Raw genomic sequence first — 26095 nt, 5'->3', positions numbered from 1 at the left:
TTATTGCAATTTCGCTCCATTTGAAGGTTATGAGGTAAGATGGTGATTTAAAAATTTCATTTGGGAGCCAACTAACCATAAGAGAGCTGCAGGGTGTCCACAAGCCTGGAAAATCTGGAAAACCTGGAAAAGTCCGGGAATTCGGTCGGTCTGGAAAAGTCAGGGAATTTTGGAAATTTACAGCATTTTTACTCAAAAATCAGGAAATTTTGTGAAACATTACTTCAAACAGAATTTTCCATTTCTCATAATGAAAAAATTCATATTTCGCTTTGCTCAGGCAGTTTTTTCGCTGGTCGGTTTTGTCATAAATTGCCAAATTCCGAGAAAGCCTTGTTTTTTTGCAAAAATTATTGGAAGACTTGCATTTTATCAACTCATTAGTTATGAGTATCATTAATAAATCTCGCTCTTTTTAGCGCTGAAATGTTTCGCTTTTTTGATAGAAATGGTTTAGAAGCCATGTCTTTTACTGAAATTATTGCGGAAGTCTCGTTTTCTGTCCAAAATAGTAAAAAGTCTCGCTTTTAGCCTAAATGGTCAAGAATTTTCTTCTTTTTTTTTACGAAACAGATGCTAAGAATTGTGTTGTTTTTTGTACATATCTGAAAACTCCCACTCTTTTCCAATAACAGTTCTAATATGTCGTTTTTTCGCCAGAAATTGCTAAAATGAAAAAAACTTCTTTTGCTGAAAGTGTCAAAAGTCTCATATTCATTGACAGAAATCGCAAAAATTCTCAATTTTTGGTCTAAAATAATACCAAAAAAATCATTTTTTTTTCAATCAGAAAGTTGCCAAATATGTTGTAGGTAGTTCAACTTTTTTGGCAAAAATTGGAAAAAGGAATTGCCAAAATATCCTGCTTTTTGCTGAAATTGAACGAACAAGTTTCTTTCAAGTTTCATTTTTAGATTTTAATTAAAAACAAAAAGTTCTGTTCGAAAAGATGAAAAGACGAAAGGATGAAAGAATGAATTGATAGAAACATAAAATAAAATAACATTTCAGTATTCAGTTCAGTATTCTGTCCAGTTCATCATACTTTTCAAGTTCCAATGGAAGATGTTTGAGGGTTCAAATGAAAATTTTAAAAAGTTTTTGAAACATTATGTTCTTCCATTGTGTCTAAGTTATGCTTGAATGCGAATTATATCATTACAATTTTTGTTCTTTCAACAGAACGCCTCTCTTTTTGAAAATTTTGATACCATCGATTGAGCTCAGCACGTTAAAACCTTGATTTTTCCCACTAAAAAACCGAAAAGAAAATTTTCCCACCGAGTTCAAATAAGGGCCACCCTATAGAGCCCACAGTCAATACAGCCATGCTTGGAAAAAAGGGCACAACTGTAGATCTAAATTATTAACGATGTTTGGACCTCATGATGGTCGAAAAAATTTGACACCCCCCCCTCCCCCGTCTGATCGCATGTGTAATTCATTTTTCAAGAATCTGGAAAATTGGAGAAATTGGTCTGGAAAACCTGGTAAAGTCAGGGAAAATCGTTTCCAGAAATGAGTGGGCACCCTGAGCTGGTTCCGCTGGTTGCTTGCAGAATTCGAGGATGCTATGTTCAAAAATATACCACTTTTTCCCCACAATTTATCAACAAAACATCTTCCGCATGAATTTTTGAGCAAAAATCGACACTATCGTTTCATAGATTACCCCTACAAGAAATAATATCGCCACCGCAGTAGAGCAATAGAATCACCGCGAAAAAGGGTTCTATTTTTGGTTTACGGTTTCCTTTGCACCAGTACTGTTTCTTGAATGGCGATCACATCACTGTGTTCAGGTTCTTAACCATTTCAGCCAAGATAATCTCCTTTGACCCCGACAGACCCTCTATATTTTTTCATGATCCTTTAGGGAGATGTCTTCGTCGAAGGCCCTGAAAACAATTCAAATAGGTAGTAATGCAGTAAGGAACGGATGAAACGTCAATTAAAACTACTAAAATGAAAATTAATGATGAAATGATTGAACAAATCACATTAATGAGCGAATTCCAAGATATATAAACAAATCGAATGTGTATAAAAACACAAATACATGTAACTCAAGTGAAAACAGAGATGTTGAAACTATACATATTCAACAATCACGATCTTTAAAAACGATTTATCGATAACACAATATTTGAAAATGAACTCAACACTTTAAAACGAATTTATGTTTTATGAAGTAATGATAAACAATGACGTTTTTCCAAAAAAGGAAGCAAATAATTGTACAGCTGATTCGACTGAAGATTCAGTGCAACGAGCACTTAGATGCTGTTGAAATGATGGCGTTTTTGTACACGATTTTGAATTTTCTAAATCAAATGTAACTTATAATACAGATGCAGAGGCGACTTTTGCCTGTTGTTGATTGACTGGATGCGAATTTAGACGATGTATGGTGCTGTTTAGCTTGCGTTGACTGCAACATTGATTTGGATATTTCGGATACCGTTGATGATGCAGGTGCAAACAACAGTAATTTCTCAAGTTCAAAGATGACAATAGAAGTTGTAAAAAATCCCTTTCACGCTCGAGGTATCAATTTTTGAGGGCTCTGGTGAGGAGGAGACGGATTGTTTCGCCTTCAAACTATTTCTCGAAACTCGTGAAGGCCTATTCCAATGTTACCCTCCAATGACTTATTGCTTATCAACTTGAAAAGTCGAAAATAAAGTCTGGAATTCCAATTTGACTATTTTTTTTTGTGGTTCGATGGGCCATGAAAGTACACCCCTTCAGTTCTCTTTACCCACTCCATTGTTACCTACCTATTAATTCAATGGCGTTGATTTCAAAAATTGACTAATTTTGTCAATTCGACTGAACTTGATTAAAATCCCACCAAAAATTGGGAATAAAGTTCTTGATGACGTGCTGAGAAAAAATTTCAACTAGATACACGTACATATTAAAATAATACGTAAAATAAAAGATTACTCTTACTTGATTCATCGGGCAAAACGACTCTATAAAAGCGGTAATTTATCAAGATGAATGCACACGGATTGTAAATCTACTCGCGGGGCCACGCTGCAGGGGTATGTACTTTTTCCCTATTTGGTTGGGTATTTGGGGAGACAATTGTACATTACATAGAGAAATATTATACGCGTATTACTACACTGATGTCTGATACATATGATAGCGAAAGCGGAGGGAAATACCGAGTAATTCAACTCTTACTCCGTCTCTTACCTAGCACTGCCTGTGTCTTTGTCTCTCCGCGTTTGTATTATTTATCAAGGGATTCAATTTTATAGATTCATAACCGGCAGGCGTGTTCATAGTACGTGCACTCTCACGTTACATTAATTACGGGCGGTGTAGTTACTAGTTACTATAACTTTCGTATATGTATACCAGTCTCATCTCATCCTCACTCCAGTCTTTCTATTCTTCGTTAGTACCTACGTATGCAGATGAATTTCTTCGTATAAACTATTACACCCTTACACGCATATATGAAAACCAAGACGTGAGGTACCTACCTCTATACGTTTGCTCTGCAAAAACATAGTGACGAATGTGAATATCCATTCTCGAATGATACTTTCGTTTTATAGTACATAATTATTTAAGAATGGAAATTTCGTGCTGAAATAAAGTCAGATAATTTCATGAGAGCAAGTGCAAGAAGTGTAGGTGTTTATTAAACTTAGGTATATTTGTACTAACAAGGGAACCTCTTGAGGTGTCCGCCTCCGATTTGAACGGGACCACGATTTTTGGAAAGAGCATGTTCTAAAACCCCCAAATCCAAATTTTCAGCTGCCCAAGTTCATTTTTCGATTATTGGGGCATTTTTGAAAATCCAAAATTGACTATTTTGGTGATTTTATGCTTTTTTTTAAAAAGTACGTAGAGGAGAAGGTACAAATATGGACCCCCTCTAGCTTTTTGGCTTTAAAGGGTAGAAAAAATTATCAAATTTTTTTTTCGAATATACCATTCGAAAGGCCAAAGACTCTAGTATATTGTGTTAAAAAAAAAAAATTTTTGGTTGAAAACTCACGGAGAAATTTGAAATTTAGAAAAGTGACATAAAATGGTACAAATATGGTCTCGGGTACAAATATGGACCCCTCAAAAAAATGAATAAAAATTTCAGAAAATTGAACAAAAATTTATTTGAAGATGTTTTTTGATGCTTTGGACTTGTCTTCTTTATTAATATTACGTTTCTCGGTATTCTAAAAACCATTGAATCAAAATTGAATGAAAAAAAAATCAGGGGTCCATATTTATACCCATGCAGAAAAATGGCTAAGTTTATGAAAAATGAAAAAATCATGGTCCATTTTCGACACTTTGGACTTGTCTTCTTTGTTATTAACACTTTTCTCGACATTCTAAAAAATATTGAATCAAAATTAGGTAAAAAAATTTGGGGGTCCATATTTATACCCATGAAAAAAATCGACGCAGTTTATGAAAAATGAAAAAAATTATGAAAATCAGTTGAAGTAAGGTAAAGTGGGGTAATTCCGATATGGGGTAATTCCGATAGCAAGCCCTAGCTTTGTTGCAAAACACATTTTGGCACAGATGATGAAGAAAGTAGGTAGTTTTAGTGCTAACCTACACCCATTGATGATCAGATGGTGCATCTGCTCTGTTTTGTCAAGTCTGTGCAGTGTTCAAAATCTGAATGCTCAAATCCTTTGCTGCAAAAAATAGTGCATTTTTGAAACTCGTTTTTATCATTCAAAACGTGTTGAAAAATTTGGTTTAGAAGCTTAAATTTGATGAATACGTGTTAAAGTGTCAGTACCTCTTTTGATTTTGCATTTATAATTATTTGTTTGGTGGAATTGAATTATTAAACATGTAGATCATTTTTCATGCTGTGGGGTAATTCCGATAGCCCCAGCAAAATTGTCTTGCAATGTTTTTTTCTCTGTTTTGATGTATTATAGTTTTAGGGGGTCGAAATTATCAAAGAAAATCCTCAAAACGGGGCATTTTTCTCTAGTTGGTCTAGTTTTCAAAAATTATGCCTCAAAAATGCCTATTTGTGAAAAAATTTTAATTTTTGTTCTAATGATTCAATTTACATGAAATAAAAACCTAAATATGCAATAAATGGTATATTTCAACATTACTGGCTCAGAATTACTCTGGGAGAATTCCTTTCCTTATAAAACTCGTTATCGGAATTACCCCATTTTTAGGGTAATTCTGATAACTCAACCTTCCAAAATGTTTCTTCAATTATATGTATGAAGCCTTTACACAAATCACTCTTCAATATAGTCAATGTGTAGCTGAAGGATGTAGGAATAAAGTTGTTACATCATTTTTGCCCCAAAATGTACAGGAAATCCAAAAAATGAGAAATTGCTAAAATTTTGAATTTTGCCATCGGAATTACCCCACTTTACCTTACAGACAAATATGAAAGTATATTTTGAAAGTACACACTGTAAGCTACTTACTTCGCTAATAATTTTTTTTCCAAACTTTATTTGAAGTTGATGAATTACCGAATGAAAAACTTGTAAAATTTTCCATTGGCAAGAAAATAATGCGCAAAGAAAAACAATTGCTGATGAGAGACACCCAAGTTTGCATGGATCCGAAATAAGTACATGGATCATCGATACTACATTACTAGTATAATTTTTGGTACCCAGCATGACCGTAACGCTAGTGGTTGTACTCTAAACCATGGGGGGTCCATATTTGTACCTGGGTCCATAATTGTACCTTCTCCTCTACTTGATCAGTAAAAATGTTCAAAATAAGTCCTAAAACTGATATTGACCCCCCCCCCACTTCAAATTTCGCCATTTCCAGCCATTCTGGAGCCTCCAGTGCGATTTTTCAATTTCTCCAGAATTTTCAATTTGCTCCAGAAGGCGTGAATATGAAGTTGGGCAGCTAAAAATCGAGTTGTGTGTTTTACTCGATCTGTTTAACGAATTTATCCACATTTGAGCCGATTCTTGAGCGGACACCTCGAGAATGGTTTTTTGACCAGGGTTTTTCATAATAAAAATATCCAAAAATTTAAGGAAGGCCCAAGAAAGGCTGGAAATGGCGAAATTCGCTCTCGTATGGTTAATTAATGACGAAATACAGCGATTCGCGCAAACTTCGAAAATTTTCTCACAAACGAGGAATTTTTGGTTTTTGGATATTAAGTATTTTTATTTTGAAAAAAAAAACTGGTCAAAAAACCACTCTTGAGGTATCCGCTCCAGAAGCGGCTCAAATGTGGATAAATTCGTTAAACAGGTCGAGTATAACACACAACTGGATTTTTAGCTGCCCAACTTCATATTCACGCCTTCTGGAGCAAATTGAAAATTCTTGAGAAATTGAAAAATCGCACTGGAGGCTCCAGAATGGCTGGAAATGGCGAAATTTGGATTGGGGGGGGCTTAATATCAGTTTTAGGACTTATTTTGAACATTTTTACTGATCAAGTACGTACTTTTTTAAAAAAAACATAAATCACCAAAATAGTCATATTTTGGATTTTCAAAAATTCGCCAAAAATCGAAAAATGAACTTGGGCAGCTGAAAATTTGGATTTGGGGGTTTTAGAACATGTTCTTTCCAAAAATCGCGGTCCCGTTCAAATCGAAGACGGACACCTCAAGAGGTTCCCTTGTAAGTACTAGAGGGCTTCGCCCCCAGGAATTTTGGTTTTTGTGAAGCACACCCCCCCTCCAAATCGGTTCAAAATGGTTCGAATTTTCGCCTGATAATATGTTCTCAATTTATACTTGATAAAGATGTTGTGATTGTTTTTCCTGTTTTCCTAAAATTTGAGGAAGGAGGCTCAAAAATATCAAAAATTTGGCTTTTGGGGTACATCTACCCATGTATATGGGACCAAATCGGTTCAAATTTTGGAATTCGGTTCACGATGCTACTTGAGAAAACATTTTCAATAATTGATTTTAGCACCCCTCCCCTCGCAAATTCGGGCTCCTTAACATCAAAATTTGCTTTTCGCCAATTGGGGATGTAAAAAGCCAAATGTAACAAAATGCCAGTTTATATGAACACATTCTCGATTTTCAGCTCCCACATCGTGTAAATTGTAATCTTTATTTTCTTTTCCAGTTTCATTTTTTGTTTTCTTCACTCCTACTCTTCAGTTCTCGAATTTTTGTGTTTCATGGTACGTATGTGAAATCTGAGAGTTGGCCAGAAACTGTATGAAAAAGAGGACAGAGTCTAGCATTCGACCAGCGTGTATGAAAAATACCCTTCAATTCTACGAAATGTGAAAAAAAATATTCTCAACTACTTCTTCATATAACAACAGTACCTACATTATTCGACCTTGGTAACTGCGAGTGAAAAAAAAAAGAAAAGAAAACGAATCTCGTGTAGTAACACTTTCCCATTTTTTTTCTCTTAAATGTTATCGCAACGCAATGTTTTTAAAAATAAAGTTTATTAATTTTCGGCTGATAAAAATACCTACCTAGCTATCTATTTTTTGCCCTATCATTCCGCAAAAAATGAGTGAAATTTTCAAATAGAAGAAAATATCCGTACTTATACCAAACGAAACGAAAGACGAGTTTACGTTTATAACTGCCTATAAGATAATTTTACTAAATGCGCTTTTTCTTTTCTTTTTTTTTCTTATCTAATTAGACTCCGGTAATAAATTCGCCGATGAATTATTCAAAAGTTTGCGTAAATTATTAAGAAAAGTACCTACGTCGAGTAGAGAAAGATAAAGAATGAAGAGAAAAAGAAACAATTAAAAAAATGAATTTAAAATACCCCGGAGAATGTTACATAGGAGTACAGGTTGTCCGTTAATGTTGTCGTCGTTTTCGAGAAAATTTTTTACGCTGGAAAATATTATTCGTGGATTACGAATTGAAATTTGTTTTAAATTTAAATGTAGGTCGTCGTGGAGAAAACCTGGGAAGAAACTGCATCAAAGAAACTAACCTTGGTAAGTAAGAGGGTAGTTGGCAATCTTCGTAGAAAAGTGAAATTTCACACTCTTTTTTGTTGTTTTGGAATTTCCTTGGAATCTAACTTGTATTTGAACAGGTAGTGACCTAGAAAAATTTTCAAAATGCAAAATATTGCTTGAGACTGCCGAAACTTGGAGAAAATTTGTTTACGGCGTTTTAGAGGTAATTAAGAGTAGACTCAAGAGTATTTGTTGAAAGTTTTGGTAGTTCAACGTATAGATTTTTCGAAAACTCAATTTTCAAAATCTTGTAACATTTTTGAGCTGTAATTTTATAAATTTTAAAAAAAAGTTAGAATGCACACGTTTTTACAAAATCTACAATTACAACTATGCATTTTTCGTGAGGAGATTGTGCAAACCAATGAGGATTCGGAGACTCAAAATGTCTGGAGAAAGGTCAAATAACGGGTAACATGTGTCATAAGTACGTTTTCAAAAGCGATGAATATGAATAATATGAACTTCAATTTTCGATTCGATCTCTCCAACGCCCTCGCCCATTCGTCCTCCAAATTTCCTGAAAATTGAAAAAAATTGTGTGATACAATATAATTATAAATGGTCTAAATTTTTGTCGCTCAAGTTGATTAGTTTTTTCTTTCAAAATCAAATTTTCTAACAGTCTATTTTTTTAGCAAAAAATACAGAATTTTAATAATACCTAATAATAATTTTAAAAAATTAAAAAAACTCCTCGCTTAGAAAATAATTGTTTTTTTACGTTTAGAAACACGAAGTTTTCAGAGCTTTTACCTTCGCTTGGTTCGGATCTGTTTGGTTTTTTCTCGAAGTTGAAATTTTCAAAAAATCATTATTCAATTTTCAAAATTTTGAAGCCCAAAAATTAAACTCCTTACTCCTCGGATGAAAATAAAACATTGTTCTTTCATTCGCCAATCAAAACACGAATTTTCGAATGAGGCTTCTAAAAATTGAAAAGGGAAAATGAGAATTTTCATGTCATAATACGCTATGAATACCTATTGCATTCATACCAATTCGCAAAATTGTCTTCTTATATTTTGTTTCATTTTTTAAAAACTCATAGTTTTATTTGATAAAATTGGTAGTTTTTTCTCTCATCAGTCGACGACAAGGATGTTAATCGAAAAGAAGAAAAAAAAAGAAAAAAAATATCGGTTACGGTAGCGGTTATTTTTTTTTCAAAATTAGACTGATCAAGGTTAGGTAGTATGATTATGGCCAAAAAAATAAAATTATGGTTTTTGCTCACAATCCCTCAATTATGGAGACGAAAAAACTCATAAAAATCACCAAAACGTAATGAAATATGGGGGACATTTGCCAAAATTGTATGAAAAAATGTTGAAAACATGTGACATATGACAGAAAAAGAGCATTGAATGATGAGAATTGGGCTGAAAATTACTTCAAGTTGATGAAATTTTTGTAAAATTCGCCAAGAATGCTAGAAAACGTGTTGAAATGAGGTGAAAACGCTGATAAAAACTAGAAAATCACTCAACATTACCAAAAAGTGATGATAGATCAGGGTGTCTACTGGCAAGGAAATCAAGGAAAACAAGGAAATAGCAGGGATTTCACTCGAGGTAGCAAGGAAGCAGGGAAATAGCAGGGATTTTGACAATTTCTGTGTAATAGCAAGGATTTTTCAAAAAAGTTCCTCTTGAATTTTCAATTTCAATAAACATGTATTTTCCATTTTTTTTTCTTGTAATTTTTCCCATTAGAAATTGTTGGTTTCTATTTTTTGAATTATGAATTTTCAAAAGCTTTCGCCCTCGCTTCGCTCGGGCCTAATTATTTTATTTTTCCTAAATTATTTTGTTAGACAAATCTTCAATTTAACAGTTGAAAGTGAAAGGTGAAAATTGAAAAAATGATTTTAATAGAAAATAATAGTCATACTTCTTGAATTATTATCAATTTTAAAAAAAAAAATCCCTCGCTTCACTTTCAAATCAAAAGTTATAAAATTTCAGGGTTGTGAGGGTGCAAAAAGCTAAAAATTGTACTGTATTATGAAGCACAAAATAACGAAAAGAGGTGGAAAATTTTTTTCAAAAACTTCAAAAACCACTCAAATTTATCGTTGAAATTTCTTATTAGGATGATTTTACTGTCCTAAATTGTTGATACCATCGTCCTCGTCGGGTAAAAAATATTTTCTTCTTGTCTTAGATTCAATTTTCAAAAATCAAAAGCTGAATAAATCACAAAAAAACGAAAATATGTACGAATTTCTGTTCGTTCCACCTTTTTTCAGTTTACTGAACGCCACTTGCTATATTATTATTATATTTCATGATTTTTTTTCCATGTCGAATTGTTGTGATGCTCATCTTTAGTTGTATTTGTGTTATTAGTACACTTTTCATTCTTAATCATGCCAATTTTTTTCTTCGTGATGTTTCATCAGCAGGGCTCGGATATTCTTTCCCTAAAAAACCCAAAATATGCGCTTAAATATTCCCTAAAAAATAACAAAATATGCTCTAAAAAGTAAAAATATTCCCTAACGATATGGGCATTGTTTTACAGGAAAAACCAATTCCTATACGATTTTACTAATATTGTTGTATAATACCAAGAATTTACGAACAAAAATGCAAAACAGAGCATTTTTAAATCATGAAAAGATAGTTCTAATTTCATTATTAAAGGAATAAAAAACAAATAAAATGAACAGAAAAAAATAAGTAGGTACAAGAGAACTACTGCCAGTTTCACAAATTTTGTGGGGAAAAAATGAAAAATAGCCAAATATCAATGTGATGCAAACATTTGAAATTGATTAAAATATTCCCTAAAAACCGCTAAAAATGTAAAATATGCTCTAAAAACCCAAAATATTCCCTAAAAAATGCAAAAATATGCTTTTATATGCTTTTATGGTGAAATATGCCAAAATATGCTCTAACGAATTAGGCTCATTTTACTTGAAATTTCATGAATCGTGGAGATAATTGAAAAATTCCCTATCCTCTATGCATACAAAAAATATGCTCCAGCATAAAAATCCGAGCCCTGTTCATCAGAATGAAATTGATTGAAAAAAAATGCAAGAAATTTCCTACAAAACGAGTACACACAATTGGGGGGGGGGGTGTCTTTTTAAACTCAAATTCTGAGCAAGGATAATGGCATGGAAAAACAAGGAAATAGCAAGGAATTTGATTTTTTAAATCCAGTAGACACCCTGTAGATTTAGTGAGAATTACGTAAATAATTTGTTGAAATTTCTTTCAACACGTGTTGATGTTGAGACTTCGAAAAAATCTTTGAAAATCATTAGAAAAAGATGAAATTTCCCTACAAGTTGTTGAAATTTTGCCAACATTGTATAAGGCATCGTTAAATTGCTTAAAAACGTGCATACATCGTCAAATACATACATCGACAAAATTGATCACAGCTCATTTTCCATAAACTTTGACAACAATTGCAAACTAACCGCAACCGAAATAAGGAGTCAATAAAGGTCAGGAATGGAAAGCTAACTGAAAGCTAAAAACCGAAAGCCGAGGGGTTTTTGAAAGTTGAAAGCTAGCCAAAGCTGTATGATTGAAAAGCTAGCCAAAAGCCCTACTTATTCAGCTTTCTCTCGGATTTTTAGCAAATTCATTTGGTTCAGTTTCTGTTTGAGTTATTTTTCGATTTTCACATTTTACTTTTCTCCTGCTTTTAGTTTTTTTGTTTGTTTGTTTTTTTCGTCGTTGTTGTGAATTTTCATTTCCCTTTCAATTCAACTCATTAAATTAGAATTTGAAAAGCTGAAAGCCAAAAGCTAAAAACCAAAAGCCAAAGAATTTTCTGGAAGCTAAAAGCTAGTCGTTAGAAAGCTTTACGAATTTGAAAAGCCAAAAAGCTAGAGCTAAAGTTTAATAAATTTTTTAGAAGCTAAATGCTATAAAGCCAAAAAGCTCTATCTTTCAGCTTTCCATCTCTAATTACGGTTATGGTTTAATGATCTTAAATCAATATTCAGTCACGGTTATAGTCGTGGTACAGTTTTTGGCTCATTTTGGTAGTTGAAATCCATCCCAGTTGAAAAGTATGGTTACGGTTAACTTCCCTGGTCGACAAATTTTGGATTGAAATTCCTGCCCCCCCCCCCCCCCAATAAACACTGTAGTTTTTTGTCCCTGCTTGCGATGAAGTTTATTTGACCGTTGAAAATATGGAATTTTTAAAATATAGCATGCACGTTTTACAGTCGTGACTTGAAATACCATACAATCGACTCCGCATTTTGAAATTACGGTGTAAAATAAGTTTTAACAAGTAGCTCCACAACTTTGTTAGGTAATTGTGCAGGAATTTCAAATCATAAAAATGTAAGGGTCTTGATTTTTTTCCATTTTTGGCGCAAATTGATTTTCATAAATTCACAATAAATAAAGTAAGTACATAGGTACTTACATAATAATTATGATGGAGAGACATGATGATGATTCGGACTATTTTTGCATTTTCACTTTTTATGAGAAAACTGGTAATATGAGCTCTACCATTGTAAATTTTGGACATTTTTACATCTTTAATAATTTCGATTACGGATTTTTACCCTCCTTATGACCATGATGAACTTTCAAAACATTGATTTTTTGTTCAAATTCTGAGAGGTGGGGATGAGCATTCGAACAGTTTCGCAAAAAATCAAAATTTTCTGATCCCAATTCAACAAAGTTGCAGGATTTGTTTTGGTTTTCATCAATTTTCATTAGGACACTTTGTATTGTATCTACTTGAAAGATCTTCGTCATGTCAAAATGATTGTTTTTCGATGAAATATATTAGCGCTGATCTTGTAAAAGTTCGTGTAGGTATTTTAAAAATCGTTTATCAGTCGTTGGTTACATCCTGTAATCAAAAATATTTACTAATTTTGCAAAAAATGAAAACGTCCGAGAATTGATAGAAATTCCTTTTATAATGTTGAGTAAGAAGAGTACATTTCTGTTTTGTGAGGTACATACCTACTTAGATACCTAATCAATACTTAGAATAGACCTTGCCGCCATGAAACATCTCTCATTTTGCCAGCTTGGTTGATGAAATTTAAATAAAAGTAAAAAAATAAAATCACACTGTGTAATTTTTGTGTATTTTTAAAAGTTCTGGTATTTATCATTAATACATTAAATTTAGGAAATAAATTTTGAATAACAATCAAATAATATGGAAACTACATCATCTCAGATAAAATTCTAGCACTCTTCGTTGTTTTCATTCTCACAACAACATTGGACGTCTATTTCTTTACAGACTTCTTCTCCATTTCGGTTATTGGCCAATAACATAATGTAAATGAGGAAAGAAATTATGACAACGGTAATTATGACGAGTAAGATAAGAATCATAATTAATACAACCGTCACGTCTTCCATGAATTCGGCTTTTAGTTCATCTTTCATTGAATCCTTACCATCGGGAGTTGTAGTTGGAGTCAGGGTGGTGGTAGTTGTGGTAGTAGCAGGCGTGGTGGTAGTAGTGGGGGTGGAAGTGGTTGTCTGTGGAGTAGTCATCGTGGTGGTTGTGCTCTCTGTAGTAGTAGAGGTGGTGGGTTTTGGTTCTGGTCTTGGTTGCGGTCCTGGGCCTGGTTGCGGTCCTGGACCTGGTTGCGGTCCTGGACCAGGTTGCGGTCCTGGACCTGGTTGCGGTCCTGGACCTGGTTGCGGTCCTGGACCTGGTTGCGGTCCTGGACCTGGTTGCGGTCCTGGACCTGGTTGCGGTCCTGGACCTGGTTGCGGTCCTGGACCTGGTTGCGGTCCTGGACCTGGTTGCGGTCCTGGACCTGGTTGCGGTCCTGGACCTGGTTGCGGTCCTGGACCTGGTTGCGGTCCTGGACCTGGTTGCGGTCCTGGACCTGGTTGCGGTCCTGGACCTGGTTGCGGTCCTGGACCTGGTTGCGGTCCTGGACCTGGTTGCGGTCCTGGACCTGGTTGCGGTTCTGGGCCTGGTTGCGGTTTTGGACCTGGGCCTGGGTCTGGCCTTGGCCTTGGTTCTGGCGCCACATTCTTCGCTTTTTCGTATGCTTCAATCGCATTCTTTTTGTCCGCATCTGCAGTCTTTTTGTATGCTTTTGCCTGCTCCATCTGCTGGCCTGCCTCATTCTTTAATTTTTCTGCCGCCTTCTTGTCCTCATTCGCGTCCTCTAGCTCATCCTTCCCCTCCTCTCCTTTGGCAGTAGCCTGTCTTATCGCCTCCTTCACTGCATCTTCCATTTCTTGCATCTCCTTCTCGAGCGCCTCTGCTGCCTCCATCCTCTTTTTCGCCTTCTCCGCAACAAACTCAGCCGTATTCATCGCGATCTTGTTTGCTTTCATCGCCTTTTCTGCTGCCGTATCAGTTGTCGGTTCCGGCTCTGTTCTCTTTTTCCGATTCTCCACATTCAAGTCTGTTTTCTTGTCCTTTGGTACCGCTTCCTTCACGGCCTTGTCTGCCGCCGCCGCCAGCTCCTTTGCCATATCCACTGCACGTTTTTCCGCATCCTGCGCGGCCTTGTTTGCTGCCGTCGCTTTCTCTAATGCCTCCTGTGCAGCTGTGTGTGCCTGCGTCTTGCTCTCCTTCGCAGCAGCAACCTTGTCCTGTTTTTTTTCGTCTTCATTTGGCAGGCCTCTTGCCTGTTTCAACGCCTCACGTGCATCCTTGACCTTGGATAATGCAGTTTGCGCGGCTGTGTATGCTGCGTCCGCCTTCTCTGCCATATCCTTCGCGGCCTGCATTGCTTCCTCCAAAGTGGACACCTTTGGAGCTGTCGTCGTCTTGTTTGTCGCCGTTTCTTTCGTTGTCGCTTCCGTTTTATCATCGTCCGTCTTCTTCGGCGTCGTGTCCGTGTTTCCAGGATATTTCTTGGCGAGTGCTTCTGCTTCAGTGGCCTTACCTGCCACCTCTGTCGCGTCCGGTTCTGCCTTCTGCTTGTACTGGTCTGCCGCCTCCTTGTACTTATTTACCTCCTCCCTGTATGCTTCTGCCGCCGTCTTGACAGTAGCATCTTTTGCTGCCTGGACCTGGGCGATTGCCTCATCCAGGGCCTTTTGTGCTGCCGCCGCCTGCCTTTTCGCCTCATCCGCGGCAAAGTCTGAGGCCTCCTTCGCGATGTTGTTTGCTGCCACCGCGTTGTCTACCGCATCTTTCGCGGCCTTTTGTGCCGCCTCCTTCGTGGTCTTGTCTGCTTCCATCTTCCCCTGCACGTCCACGTTTTTGCCATCCGCCGCCTTCGCGGCCACATCTGCTGCCGCCGCCCTTTCTTTCGCCAACTGCACAGCAAAGTCTGCCGAATCCTGTGCGGTCTTGTATGCTTTCGCCACCATCTTTGCCACCTCCTGCGCGGCCTGGAGTGCTGCCTCCTTCGCGGTATCGTCAGCTTCCTTCGCCTTCTTTGCCGCCTTCTGCGCGGCCGTGTCTGCTGCCACCGCTCTCTTTACCGCCTCCTGCGCGGCATATTTTGCTGCATTTTGCGCATCCTCGTTTGCTTTCTTTGCTGTCTCTGCCTTCTCCTGCGCGGTTTTCATTTTTGTCGCCTTCTCGTTCGGGTCTTTTTCCGCTTCCGCCGCCTCCAGCGCTAACTTTGCGACATTGTCTGCCGTCGCCTGTGCGTCTTTGTGTAACTTCGCCGCTTTGTCTGCCTTCTCCTGCGCGTCCTTGTTTTTATCCGCCGCATCTGTTTTCGCCTCATCGTATTGCCCCTGTAACGCCGTGTCTACTGTACCTGTCTGGGCATCGACTTCCGTCTGCTTAGCCTCCAAGGCCGTGTCTGCTTTCGCTGCATCGTTTGCCGCCGTCTCCGCGTCCCCGGTTGCTGTTTTCGCCAACCCTACCGCCGCTTCCGCTTCCGTAATTGCCTTAGCCAATTCAGTCGCTAGCCGTTTTTCTATCTTGTGCTGGCCACGTTCAAGTCCATCGAAGCTTTGAATACTTCCTATTGTTCGCAATAATACCGCGCACAGTAATATAATGTACCTGGAAGAAACCGGTTTGCAATTCTCAGTTACTGATTGATATGTTTGTATTGAAGTGTAATGCTAGGCAGGGATGCGAAAGAGAATATTAATAAGGTTCAACCTGGTCCCTAGCTCAGGTTTTCAAAAAAAAAAAAAAAAAAAAACTCGCCAATTTGAGAATTTGAAAATATGTACCAGTTTTTAAAAAATCCCCAGTTACCTAAATCTTTATAAAATCTTCCAGAATGGGCTAAATATTTTAGTAACACGAAAGTCGGGTGTTGCGATTTCAGCGTCCTTTAAAATCTGTAATTGGTGCAAATAAAAATATGAACAAAAATTAGGCTATGTAAGTATAAAATGAAAACTTATCTTCAATTTTGACATTGATTTTCTTATTGTGAAAGCCTTTCCCAACGGGATAATTTTACACCAATTTTTTATTCAAATGTCCAATCACTAGCGAATTTATCTTCCAATTATTGCTTGTGTGAAATTAAGTATAAAATCAATGTCCTCAGAGCAAAAGGAATCGGGCAATCGGGCAAAAGGAACCACCGAATTGCATCATGCTGTACAGATACTTTCGCTCAAAAAAACAATTTTTCATTCAAATTACTGCCGGAAATGCCGGAATGATGATTTTTTTATTTTTGGGGTACAGATGAAGTGCCGTATATCATTTGCAACTTGTTTGTGTCTACGTAAGTATATCGCCAAAAATCTGGTTTCAGTGTATTATTTGTAGAGACTGGTCACATGAAGGTCGGTCTAATTATTCAGGTATTTGGATTTTTCATGTACAGCCTACCTATATGCGACTGTTGCTAACAAATTTGCATAATAATACAATTTTACATTTCTAATAGAATAAAAATTTGTTCCTGCGTTTCATTACACGATGATTCCTTTAGCTCTGATCGGTGATTTCTTTTATCGAACGTATTTTTTATAATGAGAAAAAAAGCTGTTTCGAAAAATTCAATTTTAAATATGTACTTTGAAGTTCGCCAATTTTTCTAATCCCAACATTTTTGAAATTTAATCATAGGTTTCTTGAAATTGTAACTGCAGAAGAGGACCAAAAAAGCTTTTCAAAATTTGTAGTTTCAAGAAGCCAAATAGCAATAATTTTGATGTGAAAAGTCACTTTTATTTCCACCACTGACATTTTTAAAAGTTTGAACAAAATACTTTTTAAGCACAATCATGAATAATTTGAGAAATAGAAATAACGAAAAATTATGCCCTGTAAACCTCCCGGTCCTCGTTAAGCCGCCTCTGGTTGCAGTACAAAGAGTGCTCTTTTCCATAGTGTCCGTATTCATATTAAAAATTCGTTCATTTGAAAAAATTGCACAGATATCATTGCTAAAATGATTCCACTTGCCCGAACTTCCCCCTGGGTTTTTTAAAAAAAATTCTACGTACGTGAATAAATAATAATTTATTATTGTAATATTTATGCCACTTACTTCATATTTACAGATGATCAAAATTTATCGTTGGAATGAAAAGTTACCACTTGAAACGATACCGAACTACACACATTCGCGAATCTATATTGTCATTTAAAAAAGCATTTTACTTCTTATATACGTTTCAGCTGCGCGTGTAATTCGAATAAACGAAAACATCAACAACAATTATTTAGTGTATTTTACAAGCTTGATTATAAACTTTGATTCAAATTTCGTTAATGGTACCACTACCGAGAAGCCGGACCGAGTTGTATCTCAAAACAATCGTGAAAAGTTTCAAAATTCGACTTCGTCGCTATTGAAACACGACGTTGAGCAAGTATTTCGAAAAATGATAAATAAATAACACAGTTGAATGAGTGGCATTTTTGCTAAATATTTACAAAGTTCGCTCAATCTTCGATGATAATTTCTTAATCGATAGATTTCCAATAGCGATTTTTTTCATTTGGATGATTTTTTCTGGGATTGAGTTTTTGAAAATATCTCGAGCATATAGGTACATACAAGAGTGAAATACTATTGAGTGGTGGATGGATTTATGATTTTATGAATAGTCTTTTGCGATCATTTTCTGTTTGTCGAGGTGTTTTGAGACTACATTGCTTTACGGAAACGTCACAGGTATGGATAAAACTTTGGCGAAATTGCAAACTGATGAAAAGTGACAAAAAGAAACAGCTAGATATGCTCGAAAAAATCTTGAAAATTTCCTAGAATGACCCAGCATCCTTGCAAGTTTGAAAAGATTTAATTGAAAACGATTAAGTAATGATGAAATTTTTAGAGTAAAAATGTCAGGAGGTATCTAGCGATCCGAAAATTTCATCATGGGACTTTTGGACACGAATGGCCAATCCTCACGATTAATTTAAAAATCCTGACCGGGTGCCTTAGCCCTACTTAGGCAACAATATTGTTCTGTTGTAAACTGAAAATGAAATCAAACTTGAAAATTTGAAGTAAAAATATATACCGAGAGATGAGTGAAGCCTTATGTGAAGAAGAAAGTAAGGATTCAGGGGGGGGGGACCTCCATGACATTTGAGGTGAATTGTTGGTAAATCCCCTTCGTTTGTAAAATAATTTTTCATCTCAAACTTATGAATAAAGCTTCTGTAACCGTAATTATTTTACGAATCGTGTATGCCGATTTAACACTGGCTCCTATCTACTTTCATTTATTTACTCGTATTTGCAGGAAACTGAAAAGACTCAATATCGGAGGCAATGACCTTACTCGAGTACCCACTGGCGCGTTGCACACTTTGGAAAGCCTAAAAAAGCTGGAAATCCAGGAAAACCGAATTGTCGAGCTCAGAGAAGGTGATTTCCAGGGCATGAAAAATCTGGATATGTTGATATTAGCACATAATCAGCTGAAATACATTCCGGCCAAAGTGTTCGCCAACTTGACCGTTCTGAATTCGCTCGAATTAGATGGTAATCATATTATCAGTCTGGACGAGGAAGCGTTTTACGGGCTCGAAGGTGAGAAGTATTTTTCAATTTAGTGTAGATATACCTACATAGATAATGGCACAATTTTCTTTCTTTTTTGATACTGCATTAAACGACACCTAATCATTTGCCGATGAGACTGACGTCGATTCAGCTACATATTTCTCGCTGAATCTCATTCGCCGAATTTTCGGTGACCGAAAACTCTGCTTGGGAAATTTTCTGATAGCAAGGGGTGTTGTGGGGAGGGAGGTAGGTAGATTTCGTCAGCGCTTGAATCGATTTGTTGTTCTGATTGTTTACTTTTTCATGAAATAAGCTCGATGTTGATAATTACGATTACGAATTAAATTAACAAAGGAAAAGAGTTTTCGACATGTGTTTTTCTTTCATGTTTTCAGAAAACCTGCAGTATTTGCGATTAGGAGATAACAATCTGCACGAGATACCGAGCAATGCCCTGAGAAGATTACATAAACTTCGTCATTTGGATCTTAGAGCGAATAACATATCGTTCATAAACGACGACGCGTTTACTGGATACGGAGATACTATAACTTTTTTGAATTTACAAAAAAACAAGTTCGTTGAAGTTTTTATTCGTTCACTTTCATTTTAAATATAATTTTTATTCGCTGAACTATAACTACATACTTATCTGTTGTTTTTTGTAGCATTAAAACACTGCCAGCTTTAGCATTCGAGAACCTAAACTCGTTGGAGATACTGAACTTGCAAAACAACAAATTGACTTTTTTGAACGAAGAACCCATCGAGCCGATATTAGATACCTTAAGAACGATCGATGTATCCGGTGAGTAAATTTGCAGCTGTGCAAAAAGATGAAAGAAACTATAGGCTCTGAATGGGATAGGTAGAAAAAAGGTAGCAACTAGCAAGTACGATGACGTGAACTGATTGCTTGTTACAGATAATCCGTTGATATGTGATTGCGGTTTAACGTGGTATCAAGATTGGCTACTCAATAAACGCAATAAAGACGACGAAACTAATATGAAGAAACGTACCATTTGCAGTATGCCAAATGAGCATAGGTATTTACGATTTTTTTTTTTTTTTTTGCTCTTGTTGATTATTATTTTGATGTTTTGAATTATTATTTGTCCCACAAAAGAAAAAAAGAATCCTAATTGACAGCAAATTTTCCTGAAAGGGAGCAAAGAAACGTCGAATCCCATATTCTGATTCTTGATTCAAGTGATAGTGGTTTTAAGCTCTTGGAAATGCATTTACAGGGTGTCCACAAGCTTGGAAATTTGATCGATCTGGAAAAGTCAGGGAATTTTGGAAATTTATACTGCAGTTTAACTCAAAAGTTAGGTAATTTTGTAAAAAGTTACTTCAAACAGATTTTTCCATTTCTCATAGGTAATAAAAAAATTCACCTTCGCTTTGCTCAGACAATTTTTTCGCAGGTCACTTTTGTCAAGAATTGTCACATTCCCAGAAAGTCTTGTTTTTTGCAAAAATTGTTGAAGTTTTGTATTTTTTCAACTCATGAGTTATGAGTAGATATCATTAAAAAATCTCGCTTTGTAGCAAATTTGCTAAAATGTTTCGCTTTTTTGCTAAAAAAAAATGGTAGTTTAACAAGCGCTGCCTTTTACTAAAATTATTGTGGAAGTCTGGTTTTCTGTCAAAAATAATGAAAAGTCTCACTTTTTGCTTGAACTGTGAATAATTTTTTTTTTTTTTGCGAAAAAATGCCAAGAATTGTGTTGTTTTTTGCATTCGAAAACTCTCATTTTTTTCCGATAATAGTCCTAATGTGTCTTTTTTTGCCAGAAATTGTTTTAAAAAAATCCTTTTCTTTTGCTGAAATTTTTTTTTAATTTATTTTTTATTATTATATTGTTAAACAGTCACAAGGTATTAGATACATAAGTGACTTGATATCAGTAAATATACATCTTAAATTAAATCATTGTCAAAAGTCTGGTACCTATTTATTACCAGAAATCGCAAAAATTCTCAATTTTTGATCTAAAATTGCCAAAAAAATCGTTTTTTTTTTCAATGAAAAGTTGTCGCATATTTGTAGTTCAACTTTTTCGGCAAAAATTGGAAAAAGGAATTGTCAAAATATCCTATTTTTTGCAGAAATTACTCGTAAACAATTGTTTCTATCGAGTTTCATTTCTAGATTTTGATTAAAAACGAAAAGTTCTGTTTGTTTTTGGTCATTTTTTTTCTGTATTGAAAATGATGTACCTATTGCCCATGTCTTGTCACTTTTTTGCTTACTTTTAGGTTACTTTTTTGAGCTTTTTAGGTAACTGAAGTAACTTTTTTCGGAAAGAATGTACGAGCCTTGGAATTTCATAAAACTATTGATTTAATGTTATTTGAGTAATGTTGACTTTAAAAAAATATTTTTTTTATGAAGTCGTTCTTTTTTTGGAATTGTAAATTTGCCAGAGCTTTTGCCCTCGCTTCGCTCGCTTGCTCGGGTCATTCAACATGATCTTTCAAATCTTTAGAAAATGGAATAATTGAACTGAAAAATTACAAAAATAATACTCAAACCAGAAAAATGCGAATTAATAATATGTACAATCCATGTTTTTTAGAAATAGAATCACTCTCTTTTTAAAAATGCTGATACCATCAATTGAGCTCAGCACGTTAAAATCTTGATTTTCCCACCTAAGAACCCAAAAAAAAATTCCGCATCAACTTCAAATAAGGGCCATCCTATTGAGCACACGTCATGCTTAGAAAAAAAAGCCACAACTGTAGATCTATTAACGATATTTGGCGCTCATGATGTTCGAAAAAATTTGACAATTCCCCCCCCCCCCCCCACTCACCTGATCATACGTGTAATTCATTTTTCAAGGGTCTGGAAAATTGGAGAAATTTGTTTGGAAAACCTGGAAAAGTCAGGGAAAATCATTTCCAGAAACCCTGTTTTAAAGGATTTTACGATTTCACAGTTTTGAAAAATTACCATAAAATAGGGGGAGGAGGTCTAAATGGAACTTACGTTTAGCACTTATAAATTCAGGTACAGATATATCATTTTTGTGAACGTTTTCTAGAGGAGTACATTTTAAAAATCTGTTTCCGACAGCTAAAATACAAAATTTTTTCCTACGATGATCTTTTGTGTGAAAGGGAATCTCTTACACCCCCCTCCGGCCATCGCTTCGTCATTTCCCAAGCAGCAACATTTGACAGCATGTTCTGGTACGCGAATTTCTACAATTTTCGTAGAACAGTGAAATTCTGCACATACATAAGTTGAGCTTTATCTTTTTTTCTGGAAGTATCTATCTTAGGGTGTCTACAGGGTAGTGGAAGTAGTGAAATGGTGGTGAAAATTGTTATTTTCAGCGATTTTGCTTGAAAGGTAGGTAGTGCAAAATGAAGAAAGTGGAAAATCCTATTTTCTTGTAATTTTGAATAGAAGCAAAAATAATAAACTCCTTCATTTATTACACGAGATAATATGTTTTTATATCACTCGAAAATACTAATTTTCGAGAGCTTTTGCTCCGCTCGGACTCGTTTGCTTTTCTTTTTCAATTGTGAATTAGGAAAAAAATGATTCAAATTTTGAAATTTTGAAGCTAAATAATAAACTTCTTGTAAGTAACTCATCGCACAAAAAAAAATTATACCTCTCGAAATACTGATTTTTGAGATCTTTTTCCCTCTTCAAAAAAAGAATCATCATTCGAATTCCATTGTTTTTATGCCTCCCGGAATACTAATTTTCGAGAGCTTTTGCCTTAGCTTCGTGCGGTCCCGTTTGCTTTCTATTTTCCATTTTTCCAAAAAAAATCATGATTCGAATTTTAAAATTTTGTAGCAAACTAATGAACTTCTGATTATTAACTCATCACACAACCTCTTGAAATACTGATTTTCGAGAGCTTTTATCCACGCTTCGCCAGATCCAGTTTGTTCCTCTTTTCTGTAATTGAAACATTCCAGACTGTAAGGAGAAATTGAAATTTTTATATGTTAGGTAGATAAATATTAGGCAAAATTATAGGTAGGTACCTTACTACCTTTCATGTGGTAAAATTGTCATTTTATCTCTTACTTATTTTGCTTTGAAACTCGCCGTTTCATTTCGAAAAATTGGTAATGTTTCCCTCAAATGTCGTTCAAATTTTCCATTAAATTTTTGCATAGGTAGTCCCACACATTTTTTAAAAATTTGTCATGTTAAAAAAAATTGTTTATTCGCCCAATTTCATCACCTACGATACATTAGCAACAATCTTGAAAGTAAAAATAAAATCAAAAATTGAAATGATGTAAATATATTTCCAACACTAGCTTGCTTAAAAAAAATCTTGGGATGTTTGAAGACATTAGAAAAGTGAAAAATTTGAATATAAAACTTTGCCTCACTCACCCCTCTCACCTTGAAAACTCCCAAGTGTTTTAAATATGTCCTGCTAATATGCACTTAGTCCTGCTAAAGTCCTACTTTTTTATTTCGAAATTTTGTTGGGCAACCTGATAAATGTAGCGATGGTTTTATAATCATTGAGTTGATTTCAAATTGTTGAAAATGTATGCTCCAATGTAAACAATTACAATTCCAAGCCAAAAAAAAAAATGGGAAAAAGTTGTTTGAGGGGGAGGTTAAAAATATTTTAAGTAGTAAAAAGCAGCGATTTTCGGTCAACAAATTCCTTTAGACACCCTGTTATCTGTTGGACGCCTTTCTTTCTCTAATACCAGATGCGAAATTCAAAAACTATTCAAATATTTGACGTTCTTCGCACGTGTTGAAAGATTTCTTTAAAATTGAAAGGTTTCATCGTGATTTTTTCAACATTCACGATTTTTCAATAAAGTACATTCAGATCTGTCAATCAGCCCTTTTAGAATATTTGCGTAATTCTACACATAACTTTCGAGTATAGTATTCGAAGGAGCATAAATTTGTTTTCATTTTCTAGAGAATACAACATACAAAAACTACCAGTGGACAAAATGAAATGTCTAGTTCGAAACGGCGGTTTCCAATCAACAACCGGAATAGCAACAGCGATCAGTGCATCAAAATTACTACCGTGGTTGGCAACTTCAGCGGTTATGCGTTGTTTCTGAACAAGAAAAACCATAAACGAAGAAAAAAGAATTATCATCATTAAAAAGTATAAGTTCATCGAATGAAAAAGTAATACCTTTTTATAATCGCATTTGAAAATTGTTATTTATATAAGTAAAAACGAAAGTATATGTGATACATTTACGTATAAAAATCTATTATCTATTTTATACTTACCTTCATGGAAAACAACATCCAAAATAATACCTAGGGTACGGCGCTTTCATTTTTTTCCCAGTTCATGAGCATGAATAATAAAGAGCGACAAAAAAAACATGTGGTTGATTGAAACGTGTGTATAAATTGGTGTATTGTTTTGGTCTTGAAAATATGTACTTTTGTGATTAATTATAATTTTCTAAGTTTTATTTTCCAGCTACAAAAGCTGTTTGATTGCTTTGATAAAAAGTACCTACCTATTTTATGTTATTTAAGAGCACCAATTTTAAGAATTATTGCACCAATTATTTTTAAGATTTATTTTTCATTTCGCTTAATTACCGTCGGGAACTGTAGTAAGGCTTTCCAAAGGTTTAAGCTTAGCTTCTCGGCTCCTGTTCTTCATTTATGAACGGAATATAGGTCCCTATTTTGTAATGAGCCGAAGGCATTCTTGAATGATTTTATTTGAAAGTGAGGGAAGTGCCTATATTCGGAACTAATCAACACTCGCTTGATTAGGCTGATGAGAATTTTTTAATAAGATCAATGATCATAGAAAAAAGGAAAGAGTCTATAAAGATTGTTGTACATTTTTGATTTTTTTTTTAATCAAATAAGCAAAATGAATACATAAGTTAATTTGTAAGAAAAAATCTTGAAAAACGGAATTGCCAGGAACAAAATAGTACTTATGCAATAGTTTTTCGTAATTCCCATTTTTTTTTCTAGTTAGTCTTTGATGCATTTCCTGAATAATTTAATAATTCTCATTCATCAGATCAATGAACTCTAAACCTATTTATTAGAATTTTTGAAAAAAATTTCTCGTTTCTCTGAATAATAAGTAGCTACCTGGCTTTATTACTTTACAAACTTATTTTCTGTTCATTGTAGGTACGCAAATACATTATATAGGGTGCCCAGCAGAATCGAGCATAGCTAACGAGAATTTTTGTGAGGAGATGTAAATTGGCAGCGCTGAGCCGTATCAAAACCCGTAGATCAATGCCACCAACCCACACTTCGCCGCAAAAATTCTCACCAAGTATGCTCGATATTATTGAGGATCTTTTAGGGTACTCTTACGAGTACAAATACCATATCTATTTTTGTCGATTTACCTGCCTAGTGCCTGTAATGCCTACGTACATGAAATGTAAGTACGTAAATGTCGTCAATGAGTTTTGTTTTGTTTCATTTTAATTTTAAAGTAAGGCGCAGTTACCATGTTTCATTACTTGATGTTGAAAAAAATTCCAAGAGGGCGAGAAAGGTGATTATTACCTAACGAAACATATCTGAATACACATATCATTTTATCATTCATAATAATTAAGTTGTAAGTATCTATTTGTTTTTATATGTGAAAAATATTCTATGTTACGAATGACGAAGTCCATTACTTAACACATACATATCATAAGACATATCAAGGAGAACCTATTTTTTACCCGTTAGCACTTTTTATCTTTGTTTTGTTTTTTGTTTTTTCCCTTTTTGTAATAATTATTTGTATCTGTATTTTAGTATAAATTTACTTAACTGCGGATTGATTTTCGATATTTTTTCCCCAATACTTACTGTAATGTACCTACCTATTAGTATGGTTTTTTAAAAACCATCACCAGATTTACCTATTTTCCGGTTTAGAAAGAATAAAATGAAATACATCAGCGTATTTGAGTATGTATTAATATTTGGAAAAAGGAATAAACAAGTTGGCTTGAATACATAGAAACTGAAATGCTCAATATTCGTTTTATTCAAAACACGCATGAGAAAAGTTTGATGAACTCAATAATAATTTCCTACTTTCATTGAAAAATTTTGTAAATTAATCTGCAGTTTCAACATCGTGTTTTAATTCTGTTTTAAAGCATAGTTGCCTTGAATGTGAATTCTCTTCGTTTTTTCTTTTAATTACATTCCTAAACGATAGTGGTGTTTTTATTGGTGAACTTTCACGATGATCAATTTTTTCTATGTTTTCAACTTTTACAAC

The 26095-nt window shown here is 35.0% G+C and overlaps 2 protein-coding genes across 4 annotated transcripts in view; one reads left to right on the top strand and one right to left on the bottom strand.

Moving 5' to 3' along the window:
• LOC135839250 (slit homolog 3 protein) overlaps positions 1-26031 on the top strand; it is a 660297-nt gene extending 634266 nt beyond the window's left edge. For all 3 annotated transcript variants that reach the window (XM_065355186.1, XM_065355187.1, XM_065355185.1), the window contains 5 exons: positions 18577-18866; positions 19238-19418; positions 19511-19650; positions 19768-19891; positions 23780-26031. In XM_065355186.1, coding sequence (XP_065211258.1) covers positions 18577-18866; positions 19238-19418; positions 19511-19650; positions 19768-19891; positions 23780-23930 — 886 coding nt within the window. In that variant the 3' untranslated portion in view covers positions 23931-26031. The remainder of the gene's footprint in view (positions 1-18576; positions 18867-19237; positions 19419-19510; positions 19651-19767; positions 19892-23779) is intronic.
• On the bottom strand, positions 13034-17484 carry LOC135839249 (proteoglycan 4-like). The gene is made up of 2 exons (XM_065355184.1): positions 17370-17484; positions 13034-15913 (listed from the first exon to the last, which is right to left on the bottom strand). Exons 1-2 carry the CDS (start codon positions 17372-17374, stop codon positions 13159-13161), a joined length of 2760 nt encoding a protein of 919 aa, XP_065211256.1. The 5' UTR covers positions 17375-17484; the 3' UTR covers positions 13034-13158.
• Positions 26032-26095: the final 64 nt, after the last annotated feature.

Source organism: Planococcus citri, chromosome 3 (genome assembly GCF_950023065.1).
Source record: "Planococcus citri chromosome 3, ihPlaCitr1.1, whole genome shotgun sequence".
NCBI classification, from domain to species: Eukaryota; Metazoa; Arthropoda; class Insecta; order Hemiptera; family Pseudococcidae; genus Planococcus; species Planococcus citri.
Note: the sequence above shows the minus strand (reverse complement) of the source record. Positions and strands in the feature narration are given on the sequence as shown.